This window comes from Pristis pectinata, chromosome 28 (genome assembly GCF_009764475.1).
Source record: "Pristis pectinata isolate sPriPec2 chromosome 28, sPriPec2.1.pri, whole genome shotgun sequence".
In the NCBI taxonomy this organism is placed as follows: Eukaryota; Metazoa; Chordata; class Chondrichthyes; order Rhinopristiformes; family Pristidae; genus Pristis; species Pristis pectinata.
This window is the reverse complement of record NC_067432.1, coordinates 244592-263276: the sequence shown is the minus strand read 5'-3', so window position 1 is coordinate 263276 and position 18685 is coordinate 244592. Positions and strand designations below refer to the sequence as shown.

Here is an 18685-nt window from a genome sequence, read left to right as displayed (position 1 = left end):
TGTACTAATCAAGGAAGTTCAGGGGGTGGGGCAGGGGAATAACCACTGCCAAGACCAAATATTGTCCACAGCAAGGCCATAAGGTCACCTGTGATCACAGAAAAAGAACAACATTTTGCAAGGGAAGGAAGGGATTTTTAAGGTTACACCTGCTAAAATAGAGACAACCCAACAGGCACAGCCAGTGGTCCCAGGTCTTGGGAGATGGAAGGAGCAGTGTCTCTTGGTGTATCTCAGTGGACTGAAGCCAGGAAGACTGAAGAACTGTGACAACAAAACATCCTAATGTGTTTTGTTTAAAGGTTTGCTTTAATCAAAGTTATTTTTATTCAGCCTCGCTAAACTGAACTTGGCTGAGCCCTTTGATTGTACTGTGAATCCAAAAGTGCTTTAAAGAGGAAACAGTATTTAATTTTCTATGATACAGTAAGCTAAGGACCAGAATAACTTCCTGTCAATTTAAAAGGCATGTGTTTGGCAGGCAGCTTTGACATTGAATGGGCATTGAGTGACATAGCATACATTATGTTTAAGATCTGTATTAATGATTAAATGGAGGGTAAACAAACCCACACAGGGATCAGTGCATTGAGTTGTACTCAAATCAAGTTGAGTTTATTGTCAAGTGTACAAGTATGGCAAGATACAGGTACAATGAAAAACATGCTTGCAGCAGCATCACAGGCATGTAGGTAGAGAACATAAATTATGCCAGATAGTGAAAAGAGAGAGGAGAAAAAGAATCCACAAAAGCAAGACAGTCAGAGGCACGTCCATGGCAGTGCAAGAGGTGGTCCGTAGTGTTCTGTTGCTGAGGTAGGGTTTGGATTGTGTGGGTCAATTCAAGAACCTGATGGTTTTAGGAAAGCAGCTGTTCCTGAATCTAGTAGTGTGGGATTCCAGGCTTCTGTACTTCCTGCCTGATGGCAGCAGAGATAAGAGGGCAATGGCTGGGACCTTTGATGATAGATACTACTTTCTTAAGGCAGTGCCTCCTGTAAATACTGTCAATGGTGGGGAGGGCTGTACATGATGGACTGAGCTATGTCCACTATTCAACAAAGGTCTATTAGTTAAAGTTTTAACAAAATTGCCAAACCTTTTCTTCTAATCTTTGAGTTGTTGTACAGATTAGCTAGACCTTCAATCCAGTGGTCCACTCACCTCATTGATCCACTGTGGCACTTCCTGCCTGGTGGAGCAGGCCTGAGACATCACCAACTCCTACTCCTATGTCATGTTCTTAGGCTCTGCTTGGTTGTCTAGTCTCAGTGGTCTGAGCTGGGGAAAGGGAAATGGACAGATTGTCAATGTTACTGTGTGTGTGGAGACATGGAAAGAGGAACACAATTAACTGTCGATAAATGTCCATATCTGTATGTTACCCTTTATTTAATCATTAATACAGCTCTTAAACATAATGTATATTATGTCACAATGCCCACTCATCGTCGGAACTGCCTGCCAAACACTTGCCCTTTAAACTGACAGGAAGTTGTTCTGGTCCTAAGCTGCTAATTACTGTACATGGAACAATGAATAAACAGCGGGCTACACTGCATGAAAGAGTCCTGTTGTGCTCTAAAGGATTTCAAATAGCTTTTGTGCTCATTGGTTTCATGTTTTTCAGAGACTAAAATAGATGTCATTGTTGACCTGTCTTCTAATAGAGTTTTAAGCATAATCTAATCTTGAATACAATAAAGATAGTTGACCTTATCAGGTCTTCTCAAAGAATTTACAGATTCTGATTCTTACACCTTGAATTAAGAAAACAATTCTGACAAGGTCACCCATTACCATTAATGCCCAAATGTCACGTGATTAAATGTACGTTTTTGGCCCCACGAGGAAGGAAGCATGGCTGAATCTGTCATTAGGAGGGGACACAAGAGTTAGTAATCATTGAAGTGTAGATTAGTGATGGGGGGGGGGGTAAGTCTCAAAACAGTAGTGAGGCAGATGAGAAGGTTGAGGCAATTGCAGATGTAAAGAGAGCAGCAAACAATCTGCTGGAGTATTGGTATTGGTTTATTATTCCCACTTGTACCGATGTACAGTGAAAAACTTGTCTTCCATACCATTCATACAGATCAATTCATTACACAGTGCAGTTATACTGGGTTAGTACAGAGTGCATTGATGTAGTACAGGTAAAAACAATAACAGTACAGAGTAAAGTGTCACAGCTACAGAGAAAGTGCAGTGCAATAAGGTGCAAGGTCACAACAAGGTAGATCGTGAAGTCATAGTCCATCTCATCGTATAAGGGAACCGTTCAAAAGTCTTGAACTCAATGGGTTGAGCAGCATCTGTGGGGGAAAGGAACTGTCAACGTTTTGGGTTGAAATCTTGCATCAGGACTGAGTGTGGAGAGGTGAGTAGTAAAACAGGAGCCCAAAGTGATTAGTGGACTGAGAAACTGAGAAGGGGTGAGAGACGACAGGCAGGCAGTGCCAGGTGGGGAAGGGGAGCAGGGGTGGAGGTGGGAGACAGTGGCAGGTGAATTATAGATGGAGGCAGACAAAGAGCAAGAAAATGAGAGAGAGGGAGTGAGATGGGGTGAGGGGAGTGTGAATGTCAGAGACACCTGCTGGAGAGAGATGACCAGGAATACAAAGGGCTACCAGTGCCGGACTCTGATATGTAAAGGAGGTGAGAATGGAACCATGAGGGGAGGGGTGAATGGCAAATGGAGTCAGAACCAGATGTGGGAGGGGGGGGGGGGGGATGTGCTGGAGGTTGCGGGTGGGAAAGGGAACAAAAATGGGAGGATCCACCACCGACCACATCTTTTTCCACCTTCCACAGACACCACTCCCTCCATGACTCCCTCATCCCTCCCCACCTATCCCTCCCTCCTTGACCCCTGGCACTTTCCTCTGCAGTTGTAGGAGGAGTATCACCTCCTCCCTCACCACTATCCAGGGGCCTAAACAGCCCTTCCAGGTGAGACAAAGATTCATGTGCACCTCCTCCAACCTTGTCTACTGCATTCAGTGCTCCTGATGTGGACTCCTCTACACCAGTGGGAACAAGCATGGACTGGGTGACCATTTCACAGAGCACCTACACACCATCTACAATGGCCAGCCTGAACCAGTTACATGCCCTTTCAATTCCTTTCCCATTCCCACACCGACCTGTCCATCCTCAAACTTCTCCACTGCCAGGTGAGGCCCAACGCAAACTAGAGGAACATCATATTCCACCTGGGTAGTCTACAACTCAATGACGTGAACAGAGATTTTTCCAATTTTAGGCCCAAAATCTTAACAATTCCTTTCCTCCCACAGATGCTGCTCAATCCACTGAGTTCCTCCAGCAGACTGTTTTTGGGTACATGGATAGGAAAGGTTTAGAGGGATATGAGCTAAGAGCAAGCAAATGGGACTAGCTCAACAGAGCAACTTGGTCAGCATGGACGAGTTGGCTGAAGGGCCTGTTTCTGTGCTGTATAGCACTCTGACTCTAAAAGTCTGACAAGTAAAAGTGTAGCAAAACAATGGTACACTTGTACCATTCTTTAAAAGGTTTTAAAGAGTAAATGTTTCAAATACAGACTAAGAGCTTTCAAAAAAGAGAGACAATAGGGAACCAAAGCTAGAACATCCTTGAAGTACATGGATGACAAAGTACATGGAGAAGATGCGTGCATGGAGTAGCTCTATGATACTGGTCAGCTGACAGATGACAACCAGGCAGGTGAAAAGGAAAATAAGATGGACATAATGAAAATATGAGAATAGAAAGGCAGTTAACATAAAAAGCAGAGAAGTCTGTTATAGGCATGTAAAGAAGTAGTGACTAATTAGGGATAAAGAAGGTGGTCTAGCAGAGGAAGGGTGAAAATGGGTAGGGAGGAGATATTAGAAAGGCTGGCTATACCTAAAGTAAACAAGTCACATGGGATACATACAAGGTTGCTGAGGATGAAAATTGCAGAAGGGTTTGAATTATCTTCCACCTGTCCCTCGATACAGGCAGACAGCATGCCAAAGGACTGGAAAGATGCAAATGTGACATCCTTGATCTAAAAGGTTGTAGTAAACTGTCCAACAATTACAGGGCAGTCAGTTGACATCAGTGATGGGGCAATGTTTAGAAATAGAGTCATAAGAGTCATACAGCACGGAAACAGGTCCTTCGGCCCAACTGGTCCATGCCAACCAAAATGTCCCATCCAAGGTAATCCCATTTGCCAGTGTTTGGCCCATAACATTCTAAACCTTTCCAATCCATATTCCTGTTCAACTGCCTTTTAAAAGTTGTACCTGCCTTAACCACTTCCTCTGGCACCTCATTCCACATAGATATCAGCCTTTGCATTAAAAAGTTGCCCTTCCAGTTCTTGATTCCCCAATTCTGGGAAAAAGACTGAGTGCATTCACCCTATCTATGCTCCTCATGATTTTATACACCTCTATAAGATCATTTCTCTGTCTCTTATGCTCTAAGGAATAAAGTCCTGGCCTGACCAACCTCTCCTTATAATTCAGTCTCTCAAGTCCTGGCAGCACCTTTGTAAATCTTTTCTGCACTCTTTCCAATTTAATAACATCTTTCCTATAGCAGGGTGACCAAAACTGAACACAATACTCCAAGTGCAGCCTCACCAGCATCCTGTACAACTGTACCATGACCTCCCAACTTTTATACTCAATCCCCTGACTTATGAAGGCCAGCGTGCCAAACGCCTTCTTCACCACCCTGTCTACCTGTGACTCCACTTTCAGTGAACCATGCACATGTACACCAAGATCTCTCTGTTCTACAACAGTCCCCAGGGCCCTGCTGTTCACTGTGAAAATCCTACTTGGATTTGACTTTCCAAAATGCAACACCTCGCACTTATCCAAATTAAACTCTATTTGCCATTCCTTGGCCCACTTACTCAGCTGATCAAGATGCCCCTGTAATTTTTGATAACCATCTTCATTGTCAACTAAACCACCCATTTTAGTGTCATCTGCAAACTTACTTCAAGGTTCTGAGAGGCAGGACGCAGAGCAGCAGCAGGAAGTTTAAAAATGATAAACACTGACATTTGGAGCAGTTTGTTGATAACGGAAAGCCAGCACATGTGCTAAAGAGAAATTACCTTTGACCAATCTGAAGTTTTTGATGAAGTAACAGAGAAGATTGATGAAACAAATGCAGTAAATGCCATCTGTCATGCATTCCAATTTTCAAAAGGCATTTGATGAAGAATAGTTGGCCAGTAAAATTGAAGCACATGGAATGAAGGGTCTCTAGCACTGTAGATGGGAAATTGGTGAACACAGCAGAGAGAAATATTACTCAATTATTTTTCAGATTGTAGGATAGTGAACAGTGGTGTTCCATAGGGGTCATTACTTTTTTGATATGATTAGGATTGCAATTCCAAATTTGTATATGACACAAAACTTGATGAACAAAGTGAATTTACAAGGAACTCTAATTTAAGTGTAGAATGGGTTAGAAGAACATATTGGCAATATAGCAGGCAGTGAGGATGATAATGAGTGAACAGAATGGGTAGACAAGTGGCATGTAACATTTAATACATGTGGAAAGTGATAGACTTTGACAGAAAGAACAAGGAGAGACAACAGCACAGTCATGAAGGGTATGTCACAACAGGAGGACCTGACTGTACATGTGCATAGTCTTTGAAGGTGGTAGGACATGTTGAGAAAATGGTTTCAGCATCTGGGACCTGGCCTCATAAATAGAGCAGGAAAGTAGAAAGATTACGCTGAAACTTTATCAAACACTGATTAGACCACAAACAATATTACACCCAATACCCAACCTTACAAAGTTTTTAATAGTCCCAAACAGGGTGCAGAGAAATAAATACTAGAATGGTTCCAGGGATGAGGAATTTCAGCCACAGGGTTAGACTGGAGGAGATGGGGGTTGTTCTTCTTGGAGCAAAGAAGGTTGAAAGGAGATTTGACAGAGGTGAACAAAGTTTAGATAAAATAGAGGGAGGCTGTTCCCATCAGCACCTGATTCTTCTGGCTGCTTCTCACACAAGATCCTTGTATTTGAATATGCCTTCATTTTAATTTTGGAGAATAAGGAAAGCCAGCTCTGAGCCAGTGGAAGGCCCACGCCCATTTGCTGGCACCTTTTCTTGGATGGACTATTTGTACACACACACAGAATCACACTACTTTCATGGCTGGGCCTTTAGATTTCACCAGTCTTCACGTTATGCCAAGGATAGACAGGCAAGTGTGGCTTCAAGCTATTCAGAAATTGAATTTCCTTCACATGAAACCTTTATAATTCATTTTATTTTATCTTTTAGTTGAGTGAGTGACTGTGAGATTGGCAATTGGCTATTTTTATTTTGTTTAAGGAAACTATTACTTAAGTTAATATTTCTTGACAAACTATCGATGCATGTATTTTCTGCCCCACACCTTTTGCTGCAGGGAGAGATCTCTCATAAATTCAGAAAACTGGACTGCACAAAACCTGAATCAAGGTTAGTAGTCAAAAATTAAACCTTTCACATATTTAAAGCTACCTTGTGTTGTTTATCTGTAAGACTCTGGCTGACCTTTCTGCCGCTCTGTCGTAAGTCTCTCATTGCCTCATCATACCACTAATTATACATTACGACTCAGCAGCATCTCAGCAGTTATTGAGCAAAAGCGTCACATACACAGTGTGACTGCTCCCACTGTGACAATCTGACAGTATCACTGCTTCTTGAGTCATCCCTCATGCTGTGGATTTATTCCAATAAAACTTCCCTTCTAGAAGAGAATTAAATTTTCTGGAGTTCAATAATAGTAAAAGTTGTTAGTATGCAATCAGGGTCCATAGAACCATAGAACCATAGAACCATACAGCACAAAACAGGCCCTTCGGCCCACCATGTTGTGCCGTCCATCAAACCACCCTCACACTACCTAACCCCTTCCTCCCGCATATCCCCCCATCCCACACTCCTCCATATGCCTATCTAACAAGCTCTTGAACCTGTCCAATGTATCTGCCTCCACCACCACCCCAGGCAGTGCATTCCATGCACCAACCACTCTCTGGGTGAAAAACCTCCCCCTGACATCTCCCCTGAACCTCCCACCCGTAACCTTAAAGCCATGCCCTCTCGTCTTGAGCATTGGTGCCCTGGGAAGGAGGCGCTGACTGTCTACTCTATCTATTCCTCTCAATATTTTATATACCTCTATCATGTCTCCTCCCATCCTCCTCCTTTCCAGTGAATAAAGCCCTAGCACCTTAAGCCTCTCCTCATATTCAATACGCTCTAATCCAGGCAGCATCCTGATAAATCTCCTCTGCACCCTCTCCAATGCCTCCACATCCTTCCTATAATGAGGCGACCAGAACTGAACACAGTACTCTAAGTGTGGCCTAACTAGAGTTTTGTAAAGCTGCATCATCACCTCGCGGCTCTTAAACTCAATCACGCGACTTATGAAAGCCAACATCCCATTGGCCTTCCTAACTGCTCTTTCCACCTGTGAGGCAACTTTCAATGAAGTGTGAATATGAACCCCCAGATCCCTCTGCTCCTCCACACTGCCAAGTACCTTGCCATTCACCCAGTACTCTGCCCTGGAGTTTGTCCTTCCAAAGTGTACCACCTCACACTTCTCCGGATTGAACTCCATCTGCCACTTGTCAGTCCAGCTCTGCATCCTATCAATATCCCTCTGTAAGCTCCGACAGCCTCCACACTATCCACAACACCTCCGATTTTAGTGTCGTCCGCAAACTTACTAACCCAGCCCTCCACCCCCTCATCTAAATCATCTATAAATATCACAAAAAGTAGAGGTCCCAGAACCGATCCCTGCGGGACACCACTAGTCACTGCCTTCCAATCCGAGGGCACTCCCTCCACCACAACCCTCTGCTTTCTACATGCAAGCCAATTCCTAATCCACACAGCCAAGCTTCCTTGGATCCCTTGGCCTCTGACCTTCTGAAGAAGCCTACCACGAGGAACCTTATCAAACGCCTTACTAAAATCCATGTAGACCACATCCACTGCACTGCCCTCATCAATCTTCCTGGTCACCTCCTCAAAGAACTCTATCAGGCTTGTGAGGCAAGATCTTCCCTTCACAAAGCCATGTTGGCTGTCCCTAATCAGTCCATGATTCTCTAGGTGTTCATAAATCCTATCCCTTAGAATCCTTTCTAATCGGACCTACCTTTACCCTAGCCATACACCTACCCTTCACGTACTTGAAAAAGGCCTTGGGATTTTTCTTAACCCTACTACCCAACGCCTTTTCATGTCCCCTTCTAGCTCTCCTCAGCCCTTTCTTAAGTTCCTTCCTCGCTGCCTTGTATTCCTCACGGGCCCTGTCTGAACCTTGCTGCTTATACCTCACGTACGCTACCTTCTTCTCCCTAACAAGTCGTTCCACCTCTCTCGTCACCCACGGTTCCTTCACCCTGCCATTCCTTCTCTGCCTCACCGGGACATATTTATCCCTAACATCCTGCATAAGATCCCTGAACATTGACCACATCTCCATGGTACATTTTCCTTCAAAAAGTACATCCCAATTTACACTCCCAAGTTCTCTCCTTATAGCCTCATAGTTCGCCCTTCCCCAGTTAAAAATCCCCTTGTCCTCTCTGCACCTATCCCTGTCCATGACAATTTTAAAGGTTATGGAGCAATGGTCACTATCCCCCAAATGCTCACCCACCAATAGATCCTTCACCTGTCCCGGTTCATTTCCTAAAACTAGATCTAACATGGCATTCCCTCTAGTCGGCCTGTCAACATACTGCGTCAGGAATCCCTCCTGGACACATTTAACAAATTCTGTCCCATCTAAACCTTTGGCACTAAGCAGGTTCCAGTCTATATTTGGGAAGTTGAAGTCTCCCATTATAACAACCCTGTTATTTTTGCTTCTCTCCAAACACTGCCTGCCAATCTGCTCCTCTACATCTCTACTGCTACCGGGGGGCCTATAGAATACTCCTAGTAGAGTAACTGCTCCTTTCTTGTTCCTTAACTCCACCCATACGGACTCTAGAGATGATCCTTCTACAACATCCATCTTTTCCACAGCCGTAACAGTGTCCCTGACCAGTATCGCCATCCCTCCTCGTCTTCTCCCCCCTTCCCTATCCCTCTTAAGACACCGAAAACCAGGAATATTCAATATCCACTCCTCTCCTGACGTCAGCCACGTCTCAGTAATAGCCATGATATCATAGTCCCCCATACTTATCCAAGCCCTCAGTTCATCCCCCTTATTCCTGACACTTCTTGCATTTAAGTAAACACACTTCAGTCCATCTACCTTACTACTTTTACAGCCTGTATTCTGCTTCTCCTTCCCCAAAGCCTCTCTACCTGTTTGATCTAACTTTTCCCCATCCCCTTCTTCCTCTGACCTACTCCTCCGGTTCCCTTCTCCCTCACAAACTAGCTTAAACCCTCCCGAACCACCCTAGCAAATCTCGCCGCAAGGATATTGGTCCCCTTCTGGTTCGGGTGTAACCCGTCCTCTCTGTACAGGTCCCACCTTCCCGAGAAGAGATCCCAATGATCCAGAAATCTAAAACCCTCCCTCCTGCACCAGCTTCTCAGCCACGCATTTATCTGCCACCTCCTCCTATTCCTGCCTTCACTATCGCGTGGCACTAGCAGCAATCCCGAGATTGCTACCCTTGAGGTCCTGTTCCTCAATTTTCTGCCTAGCTCCCTGAACTCACTCTTCAGGACCTCATCCCCCTTCCTACCTATGTCGTTGGTGCCAACATGGACCACAACTTCTGGCTGCTCTCCCTCCCGCTCAAGAATCCTGTGGACCCGATCAGTGACATCCCGGACCCTGGCACCTGGGAGGCAACATACCATCCAGGATTCATGTTCACTGCCACAGAACCTCCTGTCTGTTTCCCTGACTATCGAGTCCCCTATCACTACCGCATGTCTCTTTCCCACCCTTCCCTTCTGAGCAGCAGTACCAGTCCCAGTGCCAGAGACCTGGTAACTGCAGCTAGGCCCCTGCAGATCATCCCCCTCAACAGCTTCCAAGGCAGAAAACTTGTTACTGAGGGGAACAGCCTCCGGGGTTCTCTGCTCTGTCTGCCTGCCTGACTTCTTCCTCTTCCCTCCCCTGACAGTCACCATTCTATCTGCCTCCTGAACCTCAGATGTACCTGCTCTAAGGGGGGTGACTGTCACCTGATGCACCGTGTCTACATAACTCTCTCCCTCCCTTATGCTGCGCAGTGTTTGTAGCTGCGACTCCAGCTCATCAACTCTGAGCCGAAGTTCATCCATCCTCAAGCACTTACTGCAGATGTGGCCATCTTGGACCGCAGCAAGGTCCATGAGTTCCCACATCAAACAGCTGCAGCACACCACCATGTCCTCCATCTGACTACCTTTCTTTTTTCCCTAGTTAGTCCCACCTACAAATCTATAATGAACAACAGGCAAACCTTGCCTTTACCTACTTACCAGCTACTTACCCTCCTTGCCCCTTCACGCCGAAGCCCCTTGAGTCTGCTGCCACTCACTCCGCTGCCACTCACTCTGCTGCCCGCTCCGACGCTGCCCGCTCTATAGGCTGTTTGCTTTTTAAGCTGCCCACGCCGCGCCTGCGCAGTCCAGTCCCCACTCGACTAGTTAGAAAAAACTTATAAAAATCTAACCCTTACACTAAAAACCCTAACAAAAGCTAACCCTTACACTTAAAAACCCTAATAAAAGTGATAAACAGAGAAAACTCTGGGAGTTTTCTCCCATAGTCCATTGCGTATTACTGCAGCATAGCGAATATAGTTACTTGATGATTATATTTTTTGAATTACTGTAGATAAAACTGGATAAAGTTCCAAAATATAGACATAGAGTGCTAGAGCATACAACAGGCTGTTCAGCCAACCACATTTACCACATTCACACCAACCAATGGGCACTCATCCGTATTAATCCCATTTTCCAGCATTGGCCAATATCCTTCTTTGCCTAGGTGATTCAAGTGCTTGCCTAGACACTTTTTAAATGTTAGTGACCCTGCTTCCATCACTCTTTCCAGCAGTGCATTCTAGGTACTCACCACCCTTTGGGTGAAAAAGATCCCTCGCACATCCCCTCTAAGTTACTTACCCGTGACCCTAAATCTGTCCTCTAGTTTTATTCACCTCTGATATGGTGAAAAGTTTCCTGGAGTCTACCCGATCCTCAATTATGACCACTCTTAATCTCCTCTGCTGCAGAGAACCCAGACCCAGCCTCTCCACATAACTGAACTGCCCCATACCAAGCAACATCCTGGCAAATCTCCTTTGCATTCTCTCCGGCACTATCACATCTGGAGTATTGTGTAAAATTTTGGTTATCGTTATAGGAAAGATGTCATTACGCTGGAATGAATGCAAACAAGGTATCTGAAAATATTGCCAGGTCTTGAGGAGGCCTGAGTTATAGGGAGAGGTTGGGCAGGCTTGACTTTATTCCTTGGAGCGTAGGAAACTGAGGAGTAACCTTATAGAAGTATATGAAATCATGAGGGACATAGATAGGGTGAATGCACACAGTCTTCTTTCCGGGGAAAGGGAATCAAAAGGTAGAGGCATAGATTTAGGCTGAGAGGGGAAAGAATTAAAGGGGACCTGCTTCAATGCAGAGGGTGGTGACTCTTATCTTCATTGAGTTGTTTTTCAGATTGGCTGTGGTGAGCGGTGCGCTGCAGACATCAGTGCTGGGTCCTGGTTGTTTGTCATGTATATTAACAATTTGAATGAGAATGTAAGTGGCATGATTCGTAAATCTGCAGATGACACCAACATTGGTGGTATAGTGGACAGAAGGTTTGACTAAAGTTATAACAAGATCGTGATGAACAGGGAAATTGGGTCAAGGAACAGCAGCTGGAATTTAACTCAAACAAGTGTGAAGTGATGCACTTTGGGAAGTTTAACCAGACCAAGATATACGCAATGAATGGTAAGGCCCTGGGGAGTGTTGTAGAACAGAGAGATTTAGGAGTATAAGTACATAGTTCCCTGAAAGTGGCAACACGTTTAGACAGGTGGCGAAGAAGGCAGCCTGCCTTTATTTGCTGTGACATTGAGTACAAGAGTTGGAACATATTGTACCAGTTGTACAAAATTATGTTGAGACTACAAACAGAGTATTGTGTGCAGTTCTGGTTGCCACAATGTAGGAAGGATGTGATTAAGCTGCAGAGGCTGCAGAAAAGATTTACAAGCTTGTTGCCAGGACTAGAGGGCTTTAGTTATGAGACTGGAGAGGCTGGAGCTCTTTTACTGGAGAGAAAGAGGGACTTTATAGAGGTTTATAAAATCATGAGGGGCATAGATAAGGTCACAGTCTTTTTCTCAGGGTTGGGGAGTCTAGAACTAGAGGGCGCAGGTTTAAGGTAAGAGGGGAAAGATTTAAAGGGGACCCGAGGGGCAGGTAGTGGGTATGTGGAACAAGCTGCCATAGGAAGTGAAAGATGTTGGAAAAATTACAACGTTTGAAAGACATTTGGACAGATACATGGGTAGCAAAGCTTTAGAGGGATATGGGCAAAATACAGGCAAATAGAACATAGAACAGTAAAGTAGAAAGTGGATCCTTCAGCTCACAATGTTGTGCCGACTTATATAAACACCTACTCCGATAAATCTAACCCTTCCCTCCTACACAGCCCATAACCCTCCATTTTTCTTACATCCATGTGCCTATCTAAGAGACTTTTAAATTTTCCCTCTTGTATCAGCCTCTCCCAATACGCCCAACAGTGCATTCCATGCAACCACCACTCTTGTGTGTAAAGAACCAACCTCTGACATCTCCCCTGAACTTTCCCCCTCTGACCTTAAACTGATAACCTCTGGTATTGGCCATTGCCGCCCTGGGGAAAAGGTGCTGGTTGCCCACTCTACCTATGCTACACATAATCTTATACACCTCTATCGTCGCCTCTCATCCTGCGTCACTCCAAAGAGAAAATCCCTAGCTCGCTCAACCTTTCCTTATAAGACATGTTCTCTAATCCAGGCAGCATCCTGATAAATCTCCTCTGCACGCTCTCTAAAGCTTCCACATCTTTCCTATAACGAGGCGACCAGAACTGAACACAATACTCCAAATGTGGTCTAACCAGAGTTTTATAGAGCTGCAACAGAGTACCGCGCAGCTCTTGAACTCAATCTCCCAACTGATGAAGGCCAACACACCATATGCCTTCTTAACCACCCTATCAACTTGTGTGACAACTTAGTGGGATCTATGGACTTTGACCCCAAGATCCCTCTGTTCCTCCACACTGAAAAGAATCCTGCCCTTAACCTCGTACTCCGCCTTCAAGTTCGTTCTTCCAAAGTGTATCACTTCATACTTTTCTGGATTGAACTCCATCTGCCACTTCTCTGCCCAACTCTGCATCCTGCCTATATCCCATTGTAACCTACGACAACCTTCTACATTATCCATAACACCTCCAACCTTCGTGTCATCTGCAAAATTACTAACCCATCCCTCCATTTGCTCATCCAAGTCATTTATAAAAATCACAAAGAGCAGGGGTCCCAGCACCACTGGTCACTGACCTCCAGGCTGAATACTCTCCATCTACTACCAGTCCTAAGTCCCTTCTTAAGCTCCTTCCTGGCTACCTTATAATCCTCACAAGCCCTGCCTGATTTTTGCTTCCTAAATCTTAAGTATGCTTCCTTCTTCCTCTTGACTAAATGTTTCACCTCTCAAATAGGACTAGCTCAGGTAAGCAATTTCCTTGGCATGGATATGTTTGGCCAAAAGGCCTGTTTCTGTTCTTTGTAACTCTATGTCTATTCCTCTACATCAAATGTTCTAAGCAGGCACTATCCAAATTGTCAGAACATCAGACACTGCAAGAGGCAACAACCTCTGAAGCACCAACATAAGCTTGGTTCGTGCCTCCTGAGCAGTGGCATTGTACAGCCTCTTGGGAACTAGTCAGAGCATTAACCAATTAAGTTGCTGTTTACCCAGGGCTTCTGTCCTTCAGTGAAGTTAGATCATAATATAGAGGTCAGCCTTCAAATAAGATTGTGCAACAATGTTTTTATATCAAAAGAGTCACAAATGATTAACCCAGTGCTTTATGGATCTTTCCTCCGTTTGGGGAGCAGTAAAACCAGCCACTGCTCGAGCTGCAGCTGGGGTTTGGGGACTGAGGCTGCCCCTGAATGTTCTTCTGATCTTGTCTGGGCAACCAGCAAACACAAGTAGAACATAGAAAATAGAACAGTATACCCCAGGAACAGGCCCTTTGGCTCACAATGTCTGTGCTGAGCATGAAGCCAAATTAAATTAATCTTTCCTGCCACATCTAACATTCAAAATTGTTGGAGTATTCACTTGCTGTTAAAAGGATATGTTTTGCAATAATCCATGTATTGATAAATTACTGGAGGAGCATGTTGACCTCTTAGAGGCAGAGGTGCCACCTGCTACTGCACTGACAGTCAGCAATGACTCCTGGTAAGGAATGACTCAGAGATGGGGAGGGCAGGGAGCAGTGGTGTCAGGGAAGAGACCTAGAAGTGGGTGGGGGGGGGGCACGTGGAGAGCAGTGCCAGCTGGGAGAGACTCAAAGGTGGCGTTGTCAGGGGGGGAGGAGAGCAGAGCTTCAATCAGAGCAGGGAAAAACGTAAGAAGCCAAAAATGGAAGACTCCTTATCCAAATGGAAGTAGCAGTCGTAGCATAAATGGCAGGAATAGAATAGTGTGATCCAATAGTGACTTGAAACTTAGCTGCAGTTTCTTGTAGGAATTAAATTTTCTAGGATACTCAACTTTTAAAAGTGTTAGACAAAACTGGAGAGGAGGAAAGATACCTCTGATAATAACGGACAGGCTAAAGGCAAGACAGAGAAACGGTGTTAGCTCAGAAAATTAAGTAGAATCAATTTCATTGGAGCTAAGAAACAGTGAGAGATAGAAAACAAGATTGGAACTGTGTAAAAACATGCCAAATAGTAGTGACAATGTAGGGGCCAGGATAATCAGGAAATTAATGGAACGTAACAAGGGTAATACAACACTCATTGAGTCATACAGCATGGAAACAGGCCCTTCAGCCAAGATGCCCCATCCAAGCTAGTCCCATTTGCCAACATTTGGCCTACAACCTTCTAAACCTTTCCAATCCATGTACCTGTCTTTTAAAACCGTTATTGTACCTGCCTCAACCATTTCCTCTGGCAGCTCATTCTATATACCAACCTTTGTGTAAAAAAGTTGCCTCTCAAGTCCCTATTAAATCTTTCCCCTTCTCCTTAAACCTATGCCTTCTAGTTCTCGACCCCGAGAAAAAGACATTCACCCTATCTATGCTCATGATTTTATACACCTCTATAAGATCACCTCTCAAGTCTCCTACAAGGAATAAAGTCCCAGTCACAGGTCTCCAGCTTGAGAAAGTTAGATCACATAGAATCCAGGGAGAGCTTGGCACCTAGGAGACTGAGAAGTAATCTTTCCCCTGTCAATTTGAACCCACTTCATTCTTCCACATTACCATCAATTCCTTCCCAGATTCCACCATTCCGCTACAGACTAAGGGTAATTTATAGCAGCCAATTAACCTAACAACATGCATATTTTTCGGATGTGGGAGTAAACCAGAGTTAGAGTCATAGAGCCCTACAGCACAGAAACAGGCCCTTCAGCCCATCTAGTCCATGCTGACCTGATCTTCTGCCTAGTCCCACCTACCTGCACCTGGACCATAGCCCTCCAAACCCCTCCCATCCATGTAACAATCCAAACTTTTCTTAATTATTACAACTGAACCCGCATCTACCACTTCCACTGGAAGCTCGTTCCACACTCACACCACCCTCTGAGTGAAGAAGTTTCCCCTCAGATTCCCCTTAACTATTTCACCTTTCACCCTAAACCTATGACCTCCAGCTCTAGTCTCACCCAAATGGAGGGGTAAAAGCCTGTATGCACTCACCTGATCTAAACCCCTCATAATTTTGTACACCTCCATAAGATCTCCCCTCATTCTCCTGCACTCCAGGAAATACATCCTACCCTATTCAGCCTTTCCCTATAACTCAGGTCCTCAAGTCCCAGCAACATCTTTGCAGATTTTCTCTGCACTCCTTCAAGCTTCTTGATATCTTTGCTGTAGGTAGGTGACCAGAACTGCAAACAATACTCTAAATTTGGTCTCACCAACATCTTGTACAACTTCAACATAACTTCTCAGTCCCTGTACCCAATGCCTTGATTTATGAAGGCCAAAGTGCCAAAAGCTCTCTTTATGACCCTATCTACATGTGATCCCACTTTCAAGGAACCATGGATCTGTATTCCCAGGTCCCTTTGTTCTACCGCACACCTCAGTGCCCCACCATTCACTGTGCAAGTCTTACCCTGGTTTGTCCTCCCAAAGTGCATCACCTCACACTTGTCTGCATTAAATTCCATCTGCCATTTTTCAGCCCATTTCCTTAGCTGGTCATGATCACGCTGCAAGCTTTGATAGCCTTCCTCACTGTCCGCTACACCCCCAATCTTGGTGTCATCCACAAATTTGCTGATCCAGTTTACCACATTATCATCTAAATCATTAATATAGATGACAAACAACAACGGACCCAGCACCAATCCCTGCGGCACACCACTAGTCACAGGCCTCCAGTCAGAGAGACAATCATTTACTACCACTCTCTGTCTTCTCCTGCCAAGCCAATGTTGAATCCAATAGACTACTTCATCCTGAATGCCAAGAGACTTAACCTTCTGGATCTGCCTCCCATGAGAGACTTTGTCAAAGGCCTTGCTAGAGTCTATGTAGATAATGTCCACTGCCTTTCCTTCATTAACCTTCTTGGTAACCTCCTCGAAAAACTCTAAAAGATTGCTTAGACGTGACGTACCATGCACAAGGCCATGTTGACTCTCCCTAATCAGGCCCTGTCTATCCAAATACTTATAGTATGTACCTTAGAATACCTTCCAATAATTTACCCATGACTAATGTCAGGCTCACCGGCCTATAATTTCCCAGCTTATTCTGAGAGCCCTCCTTCAACAACGGAACAACATTAGCGATCCTCCAGTCCTCCGGCACCTCACCCATGGCTAAGGGCGTTGTAAATATCTCTGCCAGGGCCCCTGCAATTTCTGCACTACCCCCCCCCCCCCCCCACCCCACCCACAAGGACCGAGGGGACACCTTGTCTGGCCCTGGGGATTTATCCACCTTCATTTGCCTCAAGGCAGCCAGCACCTCCTCTTCCTTGATCCAGATATGGTCCATGACCTCACTACTCTTTTGCCTCAGTTCTACAGTCTCTGAGTCTGTCTCCAGAGTAAATACAGATGCAAAAAATTCATTTAAGATCTCCTCCATCTCTTCCGGCTCCACACATAGATGACCACGCTGATCTTCAAGAGGATCAATTTTGGCCTTTGCTACCCTTTTGCTCTTAATATACTGTAGCTATAAAAACACTTGGGATTCTCTTTCACCAGAGCAACCTCATTTTTGCCCTCCTGATTTCTCTCTTAAGTGTTCTCTTGCATTTCTTATACTCCTCAAGCACCTCATTTGTTCCTAACTGCCTATACCTGAAATGAGCCACCTTTTTTTTAACCAGGACCTCAATATCCCCTGATAACCAAGGTTGCCTAAACCTGTTAGCCTTGCCTTTTATCTTAACAGGAACATACAGATCCTGTACTCTCAATATTTCACTTTTGAAAGCTGCCCACTTACCAAGCATCTCTTTGCCGGAAAACAGCCCATCCCAATCCATACCTGCCAGATCCTTTCTGATGCCATCAAATTTGTCTCTACTCCAATTTAGAATTTCAACCAGAGGACCAGTCCTATCCCTCTCCATGATTATCTTGAAACTAATGGAATTATGATCACTAGATCCAAAGTGTTACACACACTTCTGTCACCTGCCCTGTCTTGTTCCCTAAGAGGAGATCCAGTGACATGCTCTCTCTAGTTGGGACTTCCACATATTGATTAAGGAAACTTTCCTGAACACATTTGACAAACTCTATCCCATCCAATCCCTTTACAGTATGGGAGTCCCAGTCAATATGTGGAAAGTTAATATCACCTATCACAACCTTATATTTCTTGCAACTGTCTGCTTTCTCTCTACAAATTTGTTCCTCTAAATCCCGCTGACTATTGGGAGGTCTATAATATAGTCCCATTAATGTGGTCATCCCTTTCTTATTCCTCAGTTCCACCCTCTAGTACGTCCTCTCTGAGCACTGCTGTGACATTTTCCCTGATGAGTAATGCCACCCCTCCCCCTTTAATACCTCCCCCCCTATCATGTCTAAAAAATTGAAACCCAGAGGAAACCCACGCAGTCACAGGGAAAACATGCAAACTTCACACAAGCAGCGGTGAGAGATTGAAAAGTGTTGGTGCTCAGAGGGTTTGGGTAACCTGATATATGAACCACAGAAACAGGTACAGCAAACAATTAGGAAGTCAAATGGTACGTTGGCTTTTATTGCAAGAAGGTTTTGTATTAGAGTTAAGATGTGTTATAGAGCCATGGTCAGACGGCACCTGCAATACAGTGCATAGATTTGGTCTCCTAACCTAAGGAAGGATATACCTGCAATAGAAGGAGGGAGGCAAAGCTTCACCAGATTGATTCCTGGAATGGGAGAAATTAAGCAGCCTGGGCC

At 44.7% G+C, this 18685-nt stretch overlaps 1 protein-coding gene across 1 annotated transcript in view; it reads right to left on the bottom strand.

The window, feature by feature from the left end:
- Window positions 1–490: 490 nt before the first annotated feature.
- Window positions 491–18685, bottom strand: part of c28h15orf40 (chromosome 28 C15orf40 homolog) — a 47027-nt gene continuing 28832 nt past the window's right edge. Inside the window, exon 4 of the mRNA XM_052040188.1 lies at window positions 491–1281. Coding sequence (XP_051896148.1) covers window positions 1231–1281 — 51 coding nt within the window. The 3' untranslated portion in view covers window positions 491–1230. The remainder of the gene's footprint in view (window positions 1282–18685) is intronic.